Source organism: Xiphophorus couchianus, chromosome 12 (genome assembly GCF_001444195.1).
Source record: "Xiphophorus couchianus chromosome 12, X_couchianus-1.0, whole genome shotgun sequence".
Taxonomy (NCBI): domain Eukaryota; kingdom Metazoa; phylum Chordata; class Actinopteri; order Cyprinodontiformes; family Poeciliidae; genus Xiphophorus; species Xiphophorus couchianus.
Window position 1 is genome coordinate 5,545,273 of NC_040239.1, and position 22,059 is coordinate 5,567,331.

The window sequence follows — 22,059 nt, forward strand, 5'->3', positions numbered from 1 at the left end:
TGCAGTCCCCGGACACAAACACAACATACACCAAACAATTCAAATACAACTATACCCCAAAAAACTAGTGAGAGATAAAGTTAGCAAGTGTAAAAGAAAGTTAGAAATATCTAAACGTCTTTGATATACAACAGCAGTATGATTATAAAATAACACCAGAAATACATACTGAGAAGTGTTATACACTTTCAAAATGTATATTCATGCAGTTGAATTAATTATGTCTAGTTTTTTTTTCTCTTCACATATTCAAAGCACCAACACCACATACTGAATTTATCATTGTTCACTTTTCCTTTAGTCAAAAGGCAGTTTTGAAGTGTGAAAAGCATACATGAAAACACATCAATCACATTGGTATAAATCACACAGAATCACACAGAGAAAAGTGTTAATTCCCACAGTGTTTCATATTGGAGGCTTTCGAAGACGTCAAGGCCCACTGGGACCACTTTTCAGCCAAAATGGATACACCGCAGAGCTGTTGCATTAGGCAGCTGAAGGTGCCAAGTATAAAAGAAAACAAAAATAAAAAAAGGCTTCAAGAAAAAAAAACGTTAAAAAGTCGCATTTTTAAGAGGAGCAGAAGCTGGAAAAAGTTTTTTCCTCATACTTTTGGGGTTATGCCAAATAACTCTTAGTTATTTAAACGCATACAAGAGAAACTTTATCAGACGCCTGCATATCTCTGTGTTTTATTCATTGTAAAATTTTAATACCAACAGTTGCTGCAGGATAAAATTCACTGAGCTTTGTTACTGATGCAACCTCAAATGTGCTTCACACATCTCAATGTTCCTCCTGCTGTGCTGCTGCAAACGCTTTGAAGCTTTTATATTAATGAAGAGGTCCTTACCGCTGATTAAAAGAAGAAGAAACTAAAGGAAAAAGAAAATGAGCCTTCCAGGTTAAGATTTCCCTAAAAGAAAATCCTAATGATGCACAGTAAAGTTTGACAGCAGATTCTTTCTTTGTGTCCTTCGGGGTCGACCTGATAAGACTTTTATGTTTCAATCCACCAGAATATAGAGATTATTCTGCTTTTTCTCACTTAGAGTCGGGCCCTGAAGAAATTCTGTGGATCTGCAGAAGTGGTTTATCATAAGCACTGTGATCTACAAAAGCAAAGCAGAAAAACAAAAACAAACCCCTACCATTCATCACCAGCTTCGCGTCTCTCTCATCAAAACTCCTACGTCTTTAACATGGATTGATTTCTAAGTCCTCTTATCTTTTCCCCAGCGCTTGTTGTTTGAGCTTAGGAAACCCTCTTGATGATTTTTGAAGCGTTTCATTTGAGCATCAGTGAGAGCACAGAGACTAACTCACATTCTGGCCCTGCGGTGGCTGTGGTGTTTACGTCCACTTCCTTTGATGCAGCCGTTCCTGTCTGCGCTGTCCACCCTCATGTCAGCAGCTTTCCGATCGTCTGTCTGAAGCGGCTGGTAGGATGTTGTTGTTTCTGAGCTGCACAGGAAACAGAAAAGAAAAAAAAAGAAAGAACAGACACATTTAGACAGAAACATTTTTTTTTTGCGCTTCAGCAAAATGTCAACATTTGTGGGGTTTTTCTTAGTCTCCACAAGCCTAAAGCTTATATCAGACAACGGTGAAAAAGAGGATTTAGCTTGCTTGGTAATAGTTAATCCCTCCAGTCTACTAGCCATATGTTTTAGTCTCCACCTTTTCCTGCTGGAAGCTAATCTCCAGGAAAAACTGAGGTCATTTGCAAGTCAAACTGATACGTCAGTTGAAATGTAGTAATGTACATGCTTCAGCTGCCTTGACATTTAAGTATTTTTGTTTTTTGTTTCCAGGTAGAGGTGACGCAAGTTGTAGCAATAGATTACATTCTTCACGTCTCTACTATGTTTTTTTTTTAATCAAACATAGCAAAAAACAATATTTGAACAGCAGGTTTTCTTTAGCTAGCAAAGTAAAATCATTAAATATTCCACGCCCTGGCCCTTTTTTTTGTAGTTTCAGTGGTTTAGCTGAATGTATGATGTAACAGTTGTTAGAAATGCTACCTCACAGCAGGAAGGTTCTGGGTTTGAATCCCAGATGGTTGCTTTTTGCACGGAGTTTGCAAATTCTTACTAAATGTATCAAAAATCAAAGTAAGGTAAAACAAATTATTTCCTGCTTCTACGTATTACTGCAACAACCCTTCCACAAACAATGTTCATCCACAAATGATTTGATAAATTGAGTTATTTGATGTGGGCCCGCAGTTAAAGCCCTGATAAACATTCTCTGTTTTAGTCGCGAGAGATTTGACGGTAATTACAAATTCTCCTCTTCGGCGAGTGACTTGAGTCTGATTGTAATGAGAAGATAATCAGAGCAAGAGATTAGTCCATCAGCACCGTCTCCTCCACTTCCCGCCGCACCGAGCAGGCAGGAGCCGTCGCTTTCTATCTTCCTCGCCTTCATTTTCAGGGGCCTCTCAGAGTCAGAGGAAATGCCCCCTGACAGGAATCTAATCATGTAAAATGGCAGACTGCGTGCTTCGACATGATCCAGTGTGGGGAAGGTGTTAAGGGAGATAAGACAGCCACCAGAAGGATGATTAGTCTGATCAAGGAGGCTGATGAGGAAGACAACCTTTAAATAAAATGGTGATAGGACAAATTTCTCCTTGTAGGGGCAAATAAACATCTGAAATGATAAAAATGTGTTTAAGTAGATTACATAAGTATTTAAAGAAGGTATAAATAAGTATCTGAATAATAATTTATTGAACATATGCTCTAAAGTACCCTGAAAAAAGAATGGAGATTCAACTTAAAAAAAAACATGTTAATTGGTTATAAGAAACTTTACAAACTTAATTTATTTACATTTGTTTACAATGATAACTTAATAAATTAACTTGAATAAACTTAATTTGACTAGTTGTGACCAATTAATGCAATATATTTAAGTTAAATCGCCTCCTCGTTTTTCACTGTATTTTTCTGAAAATGGATGTGACAATTAGTAGTACAACAAGCTGAAAGAAAATAACTTAAGATTAAATGAGTGGAATGGAGTGCTATTTATTTGGAGGCATTGACTGGAAACATTGTAGCACAAACAGCTATTTACAAAGAAATAAAATAACCTCATTTTGAAAACCTGCTAATGAATATTGTATTTCAGCCAACAAACAGTTTTAAATGTTTCACCCTAGTTCTGTAATGAGCTTGGTAATGGTGGCTAATATTGCAATGCATTTTTCGGATAATAAAATCTGCAGGTAAGTTTTTTTAATCTCATGATCTAAAAAAAAGTTGTATTAAAGATTTTAAAATCCTATTTGCAAACCATTAAACATCCATCCATCCAGCCTTTCAGCCTTTCAGCCAACTAGCCAGCTGGCTAGCTAGCTACAAAGCTAGCAAGCTAGTTAGCTGCTTCTAGGAAATCCCGAGGAATTAAGATTATCAAATTTCTCCAGAAAGATTAAATTCAAATATACTTATTAGTCCCAAAGGGAAATTAAAAGATGTTGTAACTCCTCAGAGTTTTAAGCCAAATTAGTTGTAATTGACAATAATTACCTAGCAAGAATTAAAAAAATTAATCAACTCAAAAAAGTGAAGAAGACATGCTTTATTCCAGCCTCTCCACACTGGTATAACTTACTGCACCACTCATTAATAAATACTTTTGAGAGAAATATTGTCTACAATCTTTTCTCCTCACATACTCTGTTAGCATTTAAATTTGATTAATTTAGTTTGCATAAAACTGTAACAATAATATTCTATAATATTGAATATTCCTGTTAAATTTTCCACAATACTGGGAAAAATGGGACTGTGGAATTAATCATCTTGAAAACTGTTTTATTTGATTTTAGTGAATATCAGTGCGTGGAACAGCTCCACACCGATTTGTTTCACTTCCTTTAAAATACCAATTTTTTTTCCAGCTCATCATAAAAGCAGCTATGAAAGAACAATAAAACACTATTTTAAATCTTTTCTGATTTACTGTTAAAAGTGCTGTTAGCATTACAAGGGGGAGGTTTAATTGAATGTGGACGTCTTTGTTTGTTCTGCATGAAGATGTTTAATTATGTTACAGCCAGTAGAAATAAAAGCTGAACATCTGGACAATATACACACAATTATCTTGACACAGAAGAAGAAAAGGCAAAACATTTGCTGAGAAAGGTTTGCTTTGTGTAGCTGAATAAAGACAGAATGGAAAGTGACCCAAAGGTTTCTCCTTTTATTTGACTTCTTTCTGCTTTTTTGTTATTTGCGACTAGTTTAGGAGTAGCAGTTGATGACTTCAAATGAAATCAATTTCAACAACAACAAATGTTTGCCCCTTCAATCTGGCCTTAGATGTTTATACCATGAACCTTTCAAAGCCATAAACACTTTTTTGTATCTGTTCAGCAAATCCCTTTCTTTCACCTCTCCCTCATTCGCACACCATATTTTATACATCCACTTCCTCCAGTCTCTCAAGCAGCTAGAGGTATCGGAGGGGTCAATGCGAAGCGCGTAGCTGACAAAAAGGCTTTAAACGAATGCAAGTAGGGAGCGGATTAAATGACAGCTCGCTTGATGAGGAAGAATTATGTGGACACTAATCCTGGAAAATCCGGGCAGGGTTTGTTTACCATGAAACAGCTTGAAACAGGTAAAAGTGAGACTGTGGGATCAAGTCAGCCCCAATCCGCAGTCGAAATGCAGCTCGACAGAAATGTGTGCATGGAAAAGTGCAGACATGGGAAAACGTTCCACTTTCTGACTTTTTGACCCCTTTCTCTCAGAAGATGAGTCACGCTTTACGAGCACACCTCTTTCTGGATGAGGAATTCTTTGAAAAAAGAGAAGTGATCATCCTGTCACTTCCTCTTGCTCCAGTCTTTGTCACAAGGGCAGAGTCCACCTCCTCCCAGTGTGATGCTCCTCTCTGCTTCTTCCCTCACCGCTGACGCTGACAAAAAGCAGATGGCTCAAAATCACGCGGCACACAGGACAGAGAGAGTGGGATTTTTCACCTCAGTGTGCGCTAGCGCCTAACCTAGCAAAACGTGCTTACATGTCATCACTTTTGCCAAATATATTCATACACTTTCAATTCACACTAGAACGTGTGATGTTCCTGTGCTGCATGAATCAGCTTTCAGTTAAACCTAAAGTTATTTGTTTTCTTATTTATTTAATACAATACATTTCAGTTGTCGAAGGTTGAAGATTTTATTATCAGTCCCATATGAATCTACTGAAGCATTAATAGGTATAAAATATTTCCATTAAATATGTTCTCTAAAGGTTTTACCCCTTTTATTCTTCCATGTTAATAAAAAATAAGAACCTTTTTCATTTTGTAGGATATCTGATTGCTTCAAATGGTTGTTTTCTTATTCCTTTTGGAAATATTCGCACTCGGCTTTCAGAAATGTACTAATATTGATGCTTTTAAAACAGCTGCTGCTTTCAATGAAATATACAGATTCCTGAATATTAAGAAAAATCACACCATTGAATTGATTTAGCAAATCATTTAAACAAAGGCTTCTAAATAATCAAAACTGCATTCATTTTTTAAATTAAGATATTTGAGTTATTAAATGTTTTTATATGGTTGTGATATTGTTTTTATAATTGCAACTAGTAAAATTACTAAGCATTTTTTTTTATTTGCTGGAAATGATGTATGTGTTCGTCAGCATGTGTGTCAACTGTCTTTTTTTTTTGTTTTACCTTTAACCTGCCAGGATACTACAGATAAAAAATAACCCTGGTGGCTAAATCTGGTATCATGTTGATTGTTATTCCTTATTTAATAAATTTAAATTAATTTCATTGTAATCTGTGCAAGGTTGAATTTAGAAAAGTTTGGAATTTTCAAATCTCAGAAAATTTCGATTTAGTAGAATCTAATTTGTTTAGCACATACATAGAAAACTACTTTAGCCAATTTTTATTCATAGAAACAAACATGAAAAAAGTATGAAGATATAAAAGGATATAAAATTCGTATGCATGATGTAGAATTGATTAGCAAGATTAATTCATTCTTTAGTGATTGTCATACAGGTAAAATTATTAGTTTTTTTAATGTTTTTTGTGATGTTCCTAAGATTAATGAAAAGAAATGCTAACAAAAAGCTAATTAAGAGTATCTGAAGCTTGGATTCACTGCAGGATCCAGCATTCGGAAATCCATTCAAGTTTGTGTCTCCGTTATCCTGGTTGCCATGGCATCCACACAGGTGCTCCATTGCCCTGATTGAGGTAGTCAAGACTCCTCAGGCCCATGAGAGCAAGTGAATAACAAACTGTGGCAAACAAGTCAGGAAACGCACCAGAAAGGATCAATACAACCAACGGTGAAGCGACGGCACAAAAAGAACATCTGGCTCTGGATGAATCAGATCTCACACGGTGGAAAATTTATCATCTGAACTGAATCCTGTGATCTATTTTCTTTTAGTAAAATTTCCAAATAATATGCAGATTATAAACCAATTTAAACTTGATGACTAGTTCATCCAAAAAACACAAAACAAATGATGACTCTTTTTACTTAAACATTGCTATACGCAGTAGAGTGTTCCTCAGTCTAACAAGCTAATTATTCAAAAAAGGTTGCCAAGTTATCTGAATAAACATAGCTACGTATTTATAGACTTGTCGCCCCTCCAACGTCAGACAATGAAGAACGAGCTGTGGAGATTTAGGAAGGATTCATGTTAAGACGCTAAAAGTGAAGAACTGATGCACATATTTCCTTTTCTTCACTTCCACTGGTAAGTTAAGTATTCCCCAGCCACTTGTGTGAGGTTGAGGGAGGCTAATAAACTTTTCATTATCCCTGTCAGGGAGATGTGGAACAATTGATCATCGTTATTATAGGAGTGATGATAGTTGAGATAATTACTAGAGAAAGAGATGATCTACAACCACAATTAAAACCCCCAACTGGTGGTCCCAAGTCAAATAGCTCTAAATTACAGTCAGAATGTTTGTCCAAGTTCCAGATTAAAGTAAAGAACAACTTCATCACTGCTAAAAGGACGCGTGTAATTAAAGCAACACAAGGAAAATGAGACACATCTCTCACTTTGCCGGATCTCAAAATCTGTTGAAATAATTCAGTGTGACATTAAAGTGGATGCTTTTAGGTCAAATGCAATTGATTACAAGTTAAGAGATTTTATTACAGTCATTCAGCTCAAGGAAGAACAGAGTGCTGCAATTGAGCAGAGGCAATCAATTAAGCATCTGACTAAAACAGTCAACCACAAGATTATTAAGATTATTTTCGGATCTTGTGAAAAATGTCAGTAGGTGTCAAAACATGCTTTAGTATCAATGCTTGACATTTAGAAACTGGTATCCATTTTGAAGGCTACAGAGTGGCTGTTAAGGCTGTTGCCTCTTGGCAAAAAGTTCAAATCCCAGCTCAGGTATTTCTGAGTGGAGCTCACAAGAAATCTTTGACAAGTTTCAGTCTGCTTTACTTCAGTAAAGATGAAGTAATTTACTGAAAAGTTTCTACTTTTTTCAATATATGATGTATAATATGATCCCAGGTGACATTGGGAAACTCACAGTAGTGGTTCTGGTAGTTTCTCACATCTGATTTTGATAAAATATCAAATAGTACTTTGATGATCCAGCTCCAGGAAGCAATGGGTAAAGTGCTTTCACTTTTCTCATTCCAGCAGAAAAGTTGTTTTTGAAAACAGATCATGATGACTGCAAAGGGCTTATCATGTGGGTCACCTCAGGATGTAGTACTGGGACCTTTTCTCCTTCTTTTCTTCATTGTCCTCAATTATAATACAACCAGACTGGTATTTTTCCTGGAATAGATTAATTGATTTGGAACAAGCTTCTCTAAAACTTTGCAGTTTGGGCGCTAAGTTTGTTAAACATGGAGGGTTAGGCGTGGTTTGGGAATTAAGGTTACTTCTTCTCTGCTGGGGCTTAACAAACAGTCTTAAAAGAAATGGGGACATGGTAATATTTATAACACGAGATTGAAAAAAGCTGAATCTTTTTTTAAAATGATGCAGAATTTTGTATTCAGCTTTAAAATAGAAAAGAACAAACCAAATCCTCTCTAGTCAGTACAGAATGCTGGTTAGAGACTTTTAACAAATCCCCAGAAGAAACAACACTTTATTGCCTCTTTGTTACTTTGGCTACTGGAGCATTTTACAGTGCACTTTAATGCTGTACTGTCAAGCTGCAGCATATACATCTGACCTTTTCAAACTCAACACCCCTTCCTCTGCTCTGATATCTTGTGGTCAAAGGTGGTCTGTAGTTTCACTGATATATTTTAGGACAAGAGGAAATAGCAGCAACCCTCAGAGTATGAGAAGCATCGCATTTGTCTTTACACTGTCTTAGGATTTGGGCTGTATGAGTCTTTGGAGATAAAGTAAGACAATCTAGTTTTGTTTTATATTCTTACTGTAGAGATTTATAAAGAAAACCTATTAAATGTTCTAAAAATTTTAAATTAATAACAACCCCGTGTCACATAGAGATGGTTGAATCATCTCTTTGTGAAATATGCTTGGGATCTTCATCTTTTTACCTTCCACTAGTTGCAGTACGCCACAATCAGGAGTGACTTTGAAGACAAGTGAGATTGATTTATTCAATTATTGTGTCCTGATGATAAACTGGGAGCAACATAATGGCTTGATTAATTTCCTTATCACGGTGAGCACAAAGAGTAATTACAAACAAATCCACGGCTTTGTGAACCACACATCAATCAAATTATAGCAGTCTCCGCTTGGCAGCAATCACTTTCAAAGACAACAAATGAATTTGTTGAATTTGTTTTTTAAGTCAGTACTTGAAATTAAGTATTAAATCACACCAGACTGACTGGGATTTTCTAATTGTTGTGGTTAGTGAGCAGGTTAATTGATTTAAATAAGAGCGCACTACTCCCAGAGTGCTAGTTATATATAGGAGAATTGCACACGTCAAGTAGGAGATGAAACCCCTTAAGAAAATAAATCCTATGCTTTTAGCCAGTGAATTACAGCCAAAGAGCTTCACTTGACTTGGGCAAACCTGCTGGATTTCACTGACAGCTGTCGGTGTTTGCCTTGTCTCTGTAGAGCTAAAAATTAAATCACATCCACAGTGTGAGTGCTCAGATTTACAAGTGCTGTTTGCACTGTGGCTCATTACAGGAGCCACTACAGGCACATAGCAGCGGGAGAGCAAGCAGGAAGGAATAATGATGTATGTTAGCAAATATAAAAACATCTTCACATGATATATTGCTGCTGGGAAGAATGCATTATAAGGGTAAAGCGTCTTGTTTGATTTTAACGTGTGAAATACATAAATATAGCTGTGGCGGGAGATAATTAGAGGGTGCTGCTTGCTTTTCCAAACAAGATGACAGCATTTCCTGTAGGTTGTTGCTTATCTTTCACACCAAACAGAGGAGTCAGCAGCAGCTGGGCATATGACAAGAATTTTAACATCATCCGATAAACAAAAACATGTACAAATAGAAACAAAATTCCTGCCAAATGCTTAATTAGTATCTCTGCCAACACTTTGTTGCCTTCATTTCAATGCTTTCACTTTAAGTGGTGTCATTTTAATGATCTTTGGTTGAACTTTATAAACTAAGAACAACTAACATGATCTATATTTCCCCACATGTCGCCAAGAGCTTTTACTGCTGTTTTTTTGTATCATAAATCTTACATGTACATCAATTTCCCTGTTTCTGAACTGAGTGTGAAGTTAGGTGTGAGTGTGTGTAGGAGTGAGATAGTTGGGTATAATTAACAGCTCATGAGCCGCACATTTAAATCTTCTTTCCATGTGAAGGAGATCACTGAAGAAGACTACTGCAGATAGCAAAAGTATAATGTAGCTAGAAATAAAATCATAATGCACCGTGTGATTAATTAGCATGAAAACTATATTGGGAAGATGTTTTGGTCTCAACTTCGTGGCTGGTAGAAAGTTCCTGGACACCTAAATGATGAAGTCTAAAGCTGGATTGGTCGCCATGTTGTTGCTGTGGAAAAACAAATCTGAATAAATTCCTGTGTCATTTGTCAAACAGGCAGCTGACAGATGGGTTCAGAATTAGACGTTTCTGCTGCTTAATTGAAAATGTGAAATTAGGACAGAAGTTGTTTTTTTTTTTTCTAGAAACTAAACAAATAGTATCAACTTTTGCAGCACACCTCTCCCAATTAATTGGGAGTACAGGCAGGATATAAAACTGCCATCTGGATGTGACTTAATCAGCCAATTAAACAAGCAATATTTCCAGCAACTGCAAAATAAACTGTAAATAACATTTTCCATGACACTGAAGCTAATTTAAAATCTGCTTTGACAGACCAGCAGCCACATCTCTGTGTATTAAGGACCTCCTGAGCTGCCGTTTCTAACTCCAGCCTCCAATTATCCCCCATCACATTTCCATGTAGTTGCTCTGAGGGAATAATTTCTGGCGTTAACTAAATGGTTTCTCTGCACACCTGTCTGAATGCAAGGACCTCAACGGGCAAACAGATTGGGACCCATTGCTTCGCCATTTCAGTCTCCCTCCTCTGGCTTAATGAGCTGCCAGGGCTCCACCTTAATTTGTGTCAATAAACACGTTGGGTTTGCTGCCGGCCCTGACAGGTAGCATTGCTGAATGGGACAATCTGCACGTCGCTGCTGGAGTGGAAGAGAGGAAACTTTCACATGAGTTCAGGTAATTAACAAAAACTGTGAGAGGAAGATGAAACTCTTCCAAATTATCCCTTTGCTTTTGAAACATGCAAATCGTTTGGTTTTTCACATAAATTATTCACAACGCGTGTCTTATCTTTACATTTCTCAAGTTCCATCTGGAACATAGTAGAAAGAGTCAAGTGAACTCAAATGGATTATTTAGGTTTAGCATTGTGAAGCTTTACAGATCTGGGGATCAGCAGTAATACTTGAAGCTTCCTTTATCTTGAATTCAGTAAAAGTGAAAATTAAAATTTCACTAACTTACTGTGTATTTTTACAAACGTTTTGTGTATTTGTCTCAAACTCATTGTCTACTTTCCGGAACCTTCTAGGAACTAATATATTCCTTTCTTTGAAATGTTGATGGAAATTTATGAGGCTTTTCTCATAAATTTCTAGAAACCAGGTGCTTTCCTGAACTTAAAGGTTACTTTCAGAACTTGCCAAGTTCCTTTCTGAATCAAGCTGATACTTTCCAAAAACTTTGATGGCAGTCACTATTTAGTTTCCTGACAAGTTCTGAAAGGTAAAGCTCATAAATTGTATCTTATTGTAAACTTAAAGGTCCACGAAATCATGGCCCAAATTAAGAAACGCACTAAAAAAGGAAATGTAGCAAATAGAAAAAAAGGCAAATATAGTGTACAGCACTGTTTGTCTTTTTCTAAGAAATCTTTACAGTGCAACTTGTAAACTTCACAATATATTCTCTCAACTATGTTTTATAAGCATTAATACACATTAGCTTATTTAAATTATTTAAATATCTCTCAGCAAAATAAGACAAATTGAAAGAATTGATTTTATGGGACAAGTTAGAATTGGCCCTCAGACACTTTATTTAGTCTGGTGGATTTGCACAACATAACAGAGCAATTTCTAGGTAATCGTTTTTTGTAATCATCTGTAAAGTTCACACTGTGTTTTCTGCATTTCTGTGCTTGTTCTGGCACAAAAGACATGAACAGGTGACAGATCCCCATGATTGCTCTTTCTGTTCTCCTCTCTGTTCTCTGCTTGCCACCTATCAGGTGTGCTTCACTGACAGATGGAAGCTCAGTATTCAGCAGAGATCCAGCACATCGACCTCCATTTTGATACTAAAAATGTGACTCCGTGTTCTGCTAGCCAACCAGCTGAATCCCCCCCACCCCTCTCTTCATTTGCTTGAATCAGGCCTCCGGGGTTGTTCGACTTTGTTTTTGGGTTGCTTTCTCCTTCTTATCTCCGTCTATTTGAATTCAATCCGAGAAGCTGAGTTTCCGTGTTGTGTTCCAGAGCGTTGCTTGCTGCCTGCAGAGTCAGGACCTCCTCCCACATCCTCTCCAAATGATGACATGGCCTCACACTGATTTTTATTTCTCCTTCTTGTTCTGAGGTTTTGCTTGCAAATGTTTATCTCTGTCTCAATGCATTCTCTCCAAGAAAATACGTAGTACTAACATACATTAGTCAACACATCATGTCTCCACACTGTGTGTATGATTTATGCGCAGAAAGAATGCCGACAGTAAAATTTGGAACATGTATTTTCATTCCACCCACTCCACACAATTGTGGACGTATGGATTTGTTCATGAAAAACATTTCTGGAGGAGTTGGTACATTGATACATCAATTTTCAACATCACAACCAAGCATTCACGTCTAACATAATCATCTTAAAAAAAGAAGAATGCGGCAGCAGGAGAGAGCAATCAAGACCCCCGCTGACTTTCTCTGCCTCAGCCCACTTCTCCCCCTTGATGCTAATCAGTGTGGGAGCTGCTGGCTGCCTTGATGCTTCATGTGATCTTAAAACAGGCCTTTAGCTTGTACAAAATAAACCAGCAATGTACCATCAAATATTTAACTATATCTAGGCAAATCTTTACTTGCTTCACTCCATCTGGCTAAAAACAGTAAAAATATAGATTTTTGAAAAAGATATATCCTGCATTTTTGTATTAAAATGTATGTAATTGGATTTAAATCTGTCTATATCACTGGGTTGCATTTATTGATTGAATTGTTTTTTTCTGGATAGGAATTGCATTTGTTTGTTTATATTTTTCAAACCTGATGACCAACTGTGTCTTAGCTGTCTGTAATATGATCAATAGATGTTATTATGCTTAAAGGAACATATGAAGCATATGTTTATTACCTGGGTCAGATATGCAGTTATACATCATCACCTGCTGTGGAATGCCCTGACTGTCTGTCTATGAGACTGAATTTGTTTATTCCTTTAAAAATCAGCTTAAGACACTTTTAAGACACATCATGCACAAGTTTTTAGTTAAAATTGCAGCATCTAACTTTAAAAAGATGTTTATTACTATACTATGGGACAGATAATGTGTGAAAATGGAGCTCCTCTGACTCCTTTCTCTGGACAGCAGGAGGGTTATAGCATCATTAGCCACCCTTTGGTATGTGCTGCTCACACCCCCTTGCTTTCTCTCTGCTATAATACAGCTGGTTCATCACACTAAAGTTTGCCATGAATGTTCAGACGAGTTAGCACGATGGCAGATGAACAGTTTCCCTGAAACACAAAAGTGCTTCTCCATATTTAGTTTTGCATACACCAGCATGATTGACAGCACTCAGACCCTCTGCCTGGCTCTGATTGGTTGTTTTTGACCAGGTGCATTTCTTCTGCTCTGCGAGGAGGTGGAGGGTCTCGATCTCTGACTTGCTTACCTGTCTTGTAAAGCATCATAAGATTAAATGTGTTGTGCATTGATATAAGGTAGACTAAAATGACAAGTGTTGAATTCATTATTTGTAAATCTGGTAGTTATGAAAGTAATCGACTTCTTACCTAAATTAGCCCATGAATATATATTTAAATTTATGTTTTATTGTCATTTCATTTGCATTTATCCCTCTTTGTAAAACATTCTTATTTTTCTCAGCTTCAAGCTGGCAGTAAATAGAAATGTGCGCCAGATGGACACTTTATCATCTGTCTCCCCTCTCAATTAACAGGGAGATTTGTGTTGCAGCCCAGCATCATTATTTTAACAGTGTAGGACCCTGCACAATATGTTTAGTGCAGGTTGTCATGACATAAAAAAGCCCCACCGTTCATCACAATAGACCAAATAGGACCTTGTTCTCTCCAGGGTAAAATGGAAAAGGTGTGAAGTCATTCAGGTAAAAGATTTTACCTGTGTGCTTTTTAAACCTTTTAATTTCTTCACAGATTTTTGAGGGAAAGAAAAGTAAGTGCTTTAATTTTAATTATGCCTACTCTGAAAGATTTAAACTGAAGAGGTCTGAATGTAAAAAAAAACCCCTGCATGACTGGAGGTGACCTGAGTCCTTGTTGGTGCAAAATAATCATTTCCCTATGGAGGGAAACCGGTGATCAATGAGAGAGTAACCTTACCCTCCATGAGCACCTTCTTCAAAGTCAGATAATAAATTGGTTCATATCACCTCCCCTTTCGTCCCAGTTATTTAGAGGGCCATCTGAAGGAGTCCATTACCTTTTTATGGAAAGTAGGATCATTCAATTTGCTGGCAGCCCAATGAGAAGTTCTGTATGGATGCGCGGCAAGGGGGCTCAAGGGCAAGTGAATTATTCCATTATCTGTAATGTGTGGGAAGGCAAAAGCTGTCAGGGTCCTGGGGGGATCAATTTAACTTTACAACCTCTGTTCCTCTGGAAGGAACAATGAGGGTAAATAAAAACTGACAAACGGACTCCCTCATGTATATCTGACATTGTTTTAATTCAGCTACAGTAACCATTTGTCCTTAGTGTCACTGCTTTTATGAAATCTATGCTCATAATTTCTGCTACTGTGTGTCTACAATTGAGTTTTGTATTAGCTGTAAATATGTTGAACCGATTAGTAAGAACTAACTTTACACATGTCAGACTGGTAGAGTTAAGGTGAAATAAATATTTAAACAGCAGGGAAGCTTTGTCTTCATATTATTTTGTTCTGAAAGCAGCACAATTTCATTTTTAATTAAAGTAAGATAATTCCCAAAAGGTCAAAATTGTGTTTTATGTAGCAATGTCATTCTCTGGGTATTGCTTTAAACAGATGGCACACAAAAAACTGTTAATTTGATTCAAGTGTGTTTCTTCTGTCAGTGGTGTGTGATACAAGGTAGAGTATTGATCATAGAGTATTGAGGAGATAGATATAAAGAGCAATGTCCTCCACAACTATTGCTGCCTCTGATAAAGTAAAGCCTGAAAATATGTCCCTGTTTTTGCAGTAATAACAGTTTTAGTTTAAAATCAGCATTGCCACAATTATTGCCCCTGATCAAAATTATTTCAGAAATGTAACCCTTTCTCTTAACCACTCTTTAAAATAGGAAAGACAAGACAATGTGATTTACAAAATCCATAAATTCTGATCCACAAGTATGGAAATGGTTCCAAGAAAACAGTAGAAACTGTATTAAAATGTTTTAAAAAGGGTCGCATTTAGACGCAAATATTATTTTCACCTGGCAAAAATAATGTACAAAAGTATTTAATCGTAAAGACCCGAGTGTCATCTTGGTGGCCAAGATCAAAAAATTAGTTTTAAGGAATTACAATACAAATGGCCAAATGGAACAATAACCAAAGGGGGCACTGGTCAGCTAAATAGTGAAACAAAAATTGCACTTCTGGCTAAAGTACAAATTTAGTAGCATCTATATTCTAATAGAGGCTAAACTTAACTGGCAGGAATAGCTAAAAGAGGGAAAATTTTAAAAATCAGCTTTTTTAGCTTTACGTCATGCTACAATGTTAGTAAGAAATCTTTGTATCTCTTGTGGCAGCCATTCAAGTGTGTTGCACATTTTTTATTACACCTATTACACTGAGTTAACCTGCTGCACAGCTGGCATTTTGCTGCTGAAACATAAGTTCATGTACAGCAATGTGTCAGCTGTGTCTAAGACTTGTGATTTATTCAAAACTTCTTGCCTTTTTAGTTTTAAAAATACATATATCAGAATATACAATACACTACTAGTATGTCAAAAAACAGGAAGTCTTTTTAATAAGACATCTAAGTCAGGTATTATTTCCCAGCTGCTTGTGCAGTTCACAGTAAGTTCTTGCTTTGCTTCTGGTTCTATGTGCAGACAAATCCCAAGCGTTTCAGCATACGTAATAAGAGGGCTTACTGAGCATGCTAAATTTTAAACTATTTTAAGCACTATATTAAAGGAATCAGTGCCATACACCACAGGTAAACAAGCCATATATTATGAATTGCATGTGACACTCCGTTTCCAGGGCAACTGGGAAATAAGGAGTGTTCGAATATAATCTCTCGCGGCATGTATATGGCAACGCATGCAAAGCCTGTCATCTGTTTCAAAAGTTGCCAGCATCCTAACGGCACATTTCTGACACCTTCCTGGCAAACAAAAGCCCTTCCAAGAGTGAACCGGGCAGCCATGCTCTGGGTATAGAAGTAAACCCTTATTTCTTTTCCATCAAATAAATCTTATAAGTGCATTTTCTGAGGAAGAAATAACTTAAAAAGGGTTCGTTGTGAAGGTGTAAGTGACTAAGAGGTAGGAAGTCCACCCTGTCCTCTCCTGGGAACTGCAGAAGACAAAGTTTGGAAGAAGGTGAATGCATTCTAACTCATTTTTTAAGGAGTAAAACATGAAAGACAGAAAGGCTTTCTATTTGATGTAAGGTGGCCTGCCCTCTTCTGATAAGACTTTTCCTCTTTAATTGGTTCTCAACAGGTAACTTGAAAAAGTGCTTGTAGGACCATCAGTCTAGTCAATACATCACAAGGAGTATTTGTTGGACTGAGCCTCACAGGAATTATCAGTCTTTTGTAATCTGGCTGTTAAAATAAGTTATTTTGTTTGTGTCCTATGCTGTTATGTTTGTCTGTTTTTGTGTAAAGTTGTACAAAATTCCAGGTTTTCCTACAAACACACTGGACCTGTTTCTAACTACATTTACTAGTGTTTGTCTGTCTTATGTCCCTTCATATCACACCCATTTCTGTAAGGGATTCAAAGAGGGAAATTTCAGACATTGAAATCCCAGCGACAGAAAGATTGAGTGCTACCAGAGTAATGTTTTACTGATCAAAGCAGCATTTTTTTGTCCAACAATTTACAAGGCCTTTAAAAATGATTCACACCACTCCTCAATTTTGGTTTAGTTTTAGATTTTTTTGAAGCAAACACAAAATATCAAAGAGAAAGCTTATTTAATCCTCATTATTACAGGGATATAAACAGATTTTATCCCCACTTGTAACCTAAGACAGTCGGACCTGTGCGGAAATACAAGCTGGTTACATACAAGCTCAAAATTGACCCAGTTTAGAACCCCTTTACTTATTGTGTCCATGTCACCCAGCTCTACCTGCTATTAAACAAAGACTGTAACAGCATACCTCTGATTGTGATTTCAGTGAGTTTTACTGGATACTCTGTGAGGAATTTTTAAAGAAATAAGAAAGAGCATTTCAAAACCATCTCACATCTATAAGTACAATCAGTCATGTGGCATTGGAAGAGAGAGTGCTTCAGGCCAGGATTAGAGCTCCCAGTTATTGCAGTTATCCGCAATAATGACCCGAGGTGTTGAAAAGTGGTATGCTCCTAAACTGTTATTTAAAGTCAGCTCGTTCAATCTGATGTACCTTAACCTTGGTGGTGTTTTATCAATAAGTAAGTCAGTCTGTCAGGCAGGTGGATGGTCTTTTTGCCTTAGAGTTTATGAAAAAAGATATGGCGTCTGCGAGATTATTCGTCTTTTCCAATACAGTATAAGCCCCTAATCTCTAGCCTCTCTCAGCCCATTCTTGACAGGATGAGGAGTCACTGAGGGCAGTCACAGAGAGAGAGGCATGTGGTGGAGGACTTTGCTGAAGGAGTAAATATGTCAATCACCTGAAGCTCTTAACGGTTTTCTCTAAGAAAGTCTATCCAACTGGGTGTTTTTCTTTGAAATATCTAAAAGTTAAGGCAATCTCTCTTACCTATTTAAACAAAACAGTGAGGCTTCATAATACACCAGTCAGAAAGTTAGACATTCATCCTGGGTTTAAATGTTAGTTATTTTTGCACTTTTATTGAACCCTTTTTTTCCTGAGGAAAATGGTGAGCCACTATACAACTGCACAGGAACTTGGTGCACATGTTTAATTTGAATACATTTTCAGTTTCAACCTTGCACATATTTATACATATCCAAACATCTCATGTAGCCCCACTAGCATTTAGGTAAATGTCTTGTTGTTGGTGTAAGTGTTATGATGAATGTTTGTAGAGGGGACCCAAATGCAGCAGGCGGAAACATCAAATGGAGTTTTTGTGATTTTAACCAAATAAAAAAAAAAGAACAAACTTACAGAAAAACCAAAGAAGCCAAAAAGGAACACAAACATAAATCTGGGGGGACTGCAGGGAACAGAGAGGAAGAATAACAAGAGTAGATGAGAGGAACTGGCAAGGAGTGACTGAGGATAAGGTGCTTAAATACTGGGGAGGTTGAACACTAAACAAAAGATGTAGACTGTTTCTACAGTGTTTGATGGTTTGCAGGTGTGAGGGGAGAGCAGGAGTCAGACAGAGGAGAGGGAGAGAGAAACTTCAGGGGGCAGGGAAGAGTACACTGGGGAACAGGAAATAAGTCTAACACTAAAGAATAACTAGAATTGAGAAACATAATTAAACTAGAATAACTAAGAATAACTAGCAACACTAAGAATAATTGAACTGAAGTAAAACAGAAACAAGACTGATCTAATCAAAGAAAGAGACTAAGGAATACAGAATGATCGAACTAGAATAAATTAATGAAACTCCAAAATGACTAAACAACCAAGCATTAAGTTTATTTATGTATATATATTATCTTGTATGTTTACCTTATCCAGCCTTTATGAGTTTAAGAAAATACTTAAACTCATTTGCTGCACAAGAATTAGCTTGTGCAGCAAATTCTCATTTTTATAATTTATTGAACTTGCTAAATTGTTCCTCCAAATTAAAAAGAACAATTGAATTGCAGTTAAATACAAAGATTTATGTAACATTTATATGTACGATAAATGTAAGTAAATTATGATAAGTGTGAGCTGTTTTGGAGTACAAACTCTGAAAATGAATCCAAGTACAGATAAGGGTTATCGTAGAAGACAACCAAACTAGGCGGATGTTCTTTATAAAACCTCATGATTATTTTTATCCAGTGTTCAGAATTTTTTTTGTATTTTAAGCCTTTGAATTCTTCGGAAAGTGTTAAAGAAGTCATGTCAGTCAGTCAGACTTTTTGCATAGTCTTAATAATTCATAAATCATCCGCAGCATGAGGAAGTCGTTTATTCCAGGACAAAAGGTACTCCTCCATTGGCCAGGCCGGATCAAAGGCAAATCATTAATTCTGAGTTGCTCATTTCAGTGAGATCTGCTGTTCCACTGTGACTAGATTTCCTTAAACGGTCGTCACAGTCAAAGACAGCGCTGAGACAAAGCAATTTTAGGGCCTCTACAAGGGCACAACCAAACGCAAGTTTAAATTGAATGCCCCAAAATAGCTGTTTAATTATGTGGCTATCTGAGAGGCTTTCATGTTTTCAAAATGAATCAGGAGCAGAGAGATAACCGATACTTTTATCAATGCAAAACTCAATGTCCCCCCTCTTCTATCAATCGTGATGGAAAGCCACTGAAATTAGCTCATATACCAGAGACATCAATTATGTTTCTTTTAATTAGAATATCCTCAGATCACCCCGATCCCTGTGAGATAATTTTAATTAGAGGAGAAGCTCTGCGTCCATTGTATTTTTATGAGGCAGTCCTTCTGAGGATGGCATATTTTTTTACTTTTTTATGCTTAACATTCAAGGACTGGCCAAAGGCTAATTCATGCTACAAGAGGAAATAAATCTGTAAAAAGTGGAGATTTTTATTTATGATTTTATCGCATGGTTCTTTGAAAATGCTTATTTAAATTGTGAGATTTCAAACAAAACAACAAAAACAATAATACTATTATTAATAATAATAAAAAAACATCATTTGACAAACAATAGTCTGTTGCTATAAACTTCTCAAAACTCGTCAGAATCGTCGTATGGATTTAAGTTTGAACTTTGCATGACAGAGAAAATCTATCAGAACCGGAATGGGATTTATTTTGGCTTCCTATGGCTTATTACACTCCATGAATACAAGGCAGTCTTCTTCTGCAAAATAAGACTCACTTCAAAAGGTCTCAAAGTGAAAAAAAAACATTAAGTTGAAAACTAAAAAAAAAACTCTCAGTCAGCCTCCATCATCATCTTTCTGTCTCTAAAGATCTCCAGGTAAAGAAAGTGGTGACATAATCTTAACACTAAAGCAACAATGAGTGTAAGCGTTAATATTTTCTAATTAATGTTTAGTGCACCTTTGGCTATATATAAATAATGTCATAGAGGTATTAATAAAAAATCAGAGCAAACTGGCACAATAATAAGCAATACATTTGTTAAATTGGATCTATAAAATCATTCATCCACTTATGAGCTCTACAGTTTTCAAATCTCCTGACGTGTTCAATGCAGTCGTCTAAAAATAAAATACAACTTAAATCAAGTTTGAAGTTTTACTTGTTATGACATATTGTCAAATTACATGACACTTATAAGGTCTTGGAGTTATGTAGTACAATTTACAGTGAGCAAGAACAAATCATCCAAAGCAGTTTTTCTTAGTCCACATGACCCACAATTTCGCATGCGTTAGGTTTTTCCCTGCTGTCTCACACAAACAAATAGGAGCCTGCAGAACTGGATGGCATGCTGAGAAAGTAATGCAATCATTAGAATCAGGTGTGCCGGAGCGGAGATGCATTGAAAACATGAAGGAACAGGATGGAAAACTACCGACATACTGATATGTGTCATTATGTACTCAACAAAATCAAAATGCTGAAGTATTTTGTGAAAAACAAAGTCTAGCCACTTTAGCTGCAAACATGACATTTATACAAACTGGTGTTGTTCATAAATATTTCAAATCTTTAACCCATTGGTTAAAGATTTGAAATATTTATGAAACACTGAAGTATTTCAGATTTATACAAATCTGAAGTATTTATACAAACTGTTGTTGTTCATAAATATTTCAAATCTTTAACCCATTGGCTAAAGAGTATAAAACATTCAAAAGAGTTACAGGAATTGTTTTAAAAGTGCATTATAGTCCAACAAGTGTGGCTTGCTTGAAAAGGTTGCAAAGAGTCACAAGTGACCTCGGCAGCATGACCTGACTTTCCTAAGTTGTGTTTGAACAAACTGCAAGACCTGTCATGTTATGTGTTGTCTGTGTATTCATTTAGAGTTTTCCTTGTCCTTGAGTCTCTTCGTTGTCCTGTCTTCCCCTTAATTGTTCCCAGGTGTGTCTCGTTTCTGTGATTACCCTCCCGTGTATTTAATGCCACCTGTGTGTCTGCGTCGCTGTCGGGTCCTTGTCGTTGTCACTGTAGGTTGTCCATTCATGTAGCCTGTTGCTACCAGTGCTGAGGCCTAGCCTTCTGCTCAACTGTGCTGCCAGGTTTTTGGATTTCTGACCCTATTTTCATCATTAAAACTTCCATTATTCATCTCATCTGGGTCTACAGCGTCTGCCTCACCACCCTCACCACACCGCCTCATGACAAGACCTTTGGAACAGTCTTGCTGTTTTTTTGGTAATATTTTGAAGGGACATGACAGAAGACAAAAAACATCTTAAACAACTGACAAACTCATGGTGAAATTTGGCCAGACTCAGTGGCAGTTTATTCAAATGTTTGTACTACATGAAATACTGTGGCTGTCTGTCTTTCAAATAGCGTTGGGTTAGAAGGCTTCAAATTAAAATACAGCTCTAGATACCACCATTTGTAAATCATTTATTTACACACAGGCTCTGGCCTTAATTTTAAATGGTGTACGTATAAAGTCATCCTTACTAACAGTGATGAATATCATTGATTAGTCAACAATATAAGCCCATTATTTGGAATACAATTGACTTTTTACAGAACCCAAAATAACAGAAACATTAATATTAATTTAGTAAAAAGTACATCAAGCCAAAGAGGAACACATCTGCACATTTTTATGTATTGTTGTAGAAGGAAAGCAGATTTTTGATTTTACACCCTTCCATGCCCCCATGCCCTCAGCATGCCCTCGTAGTTGGGAAGCAGCGACAAACCTGTCATCTCTTTTTTTGTCCTTACGAGTTTTATTTGGACGGCTACAGGAATGTCATCAGGAATAACAGTCACACTGGAAAGTGCCACATGATGAACAGGGTTTTGGAAGTTGTCTCTACCCTTTGCATTTCTACGTTACAA

The 22,059-nt window shown here is 36.7% G+C and overlaps 1 protein-coding gene across 1 annotated transcript in view; it reads right to left on the minus strand.

Annotated features, from left to right (window-relative positions):
* Positions 1-22,059, minus strand: part of srrm4 (serine/arginine repetitive matrix 4) — a 57,660-nt gene that overhangs the window by 21,872 nt on the left and 13,729 nt on the right. The window contains exon 2 of the mRNA XM_028033624.1: positions 1,330-1,467. Within this exon, the coding sequence (XP_027889425.1) occupies positions 1,330-1,467 (138 nt within the window). The remainder of the gene's footprint in view (positions 1-1,329; positions 1,468-22,059) is intronic.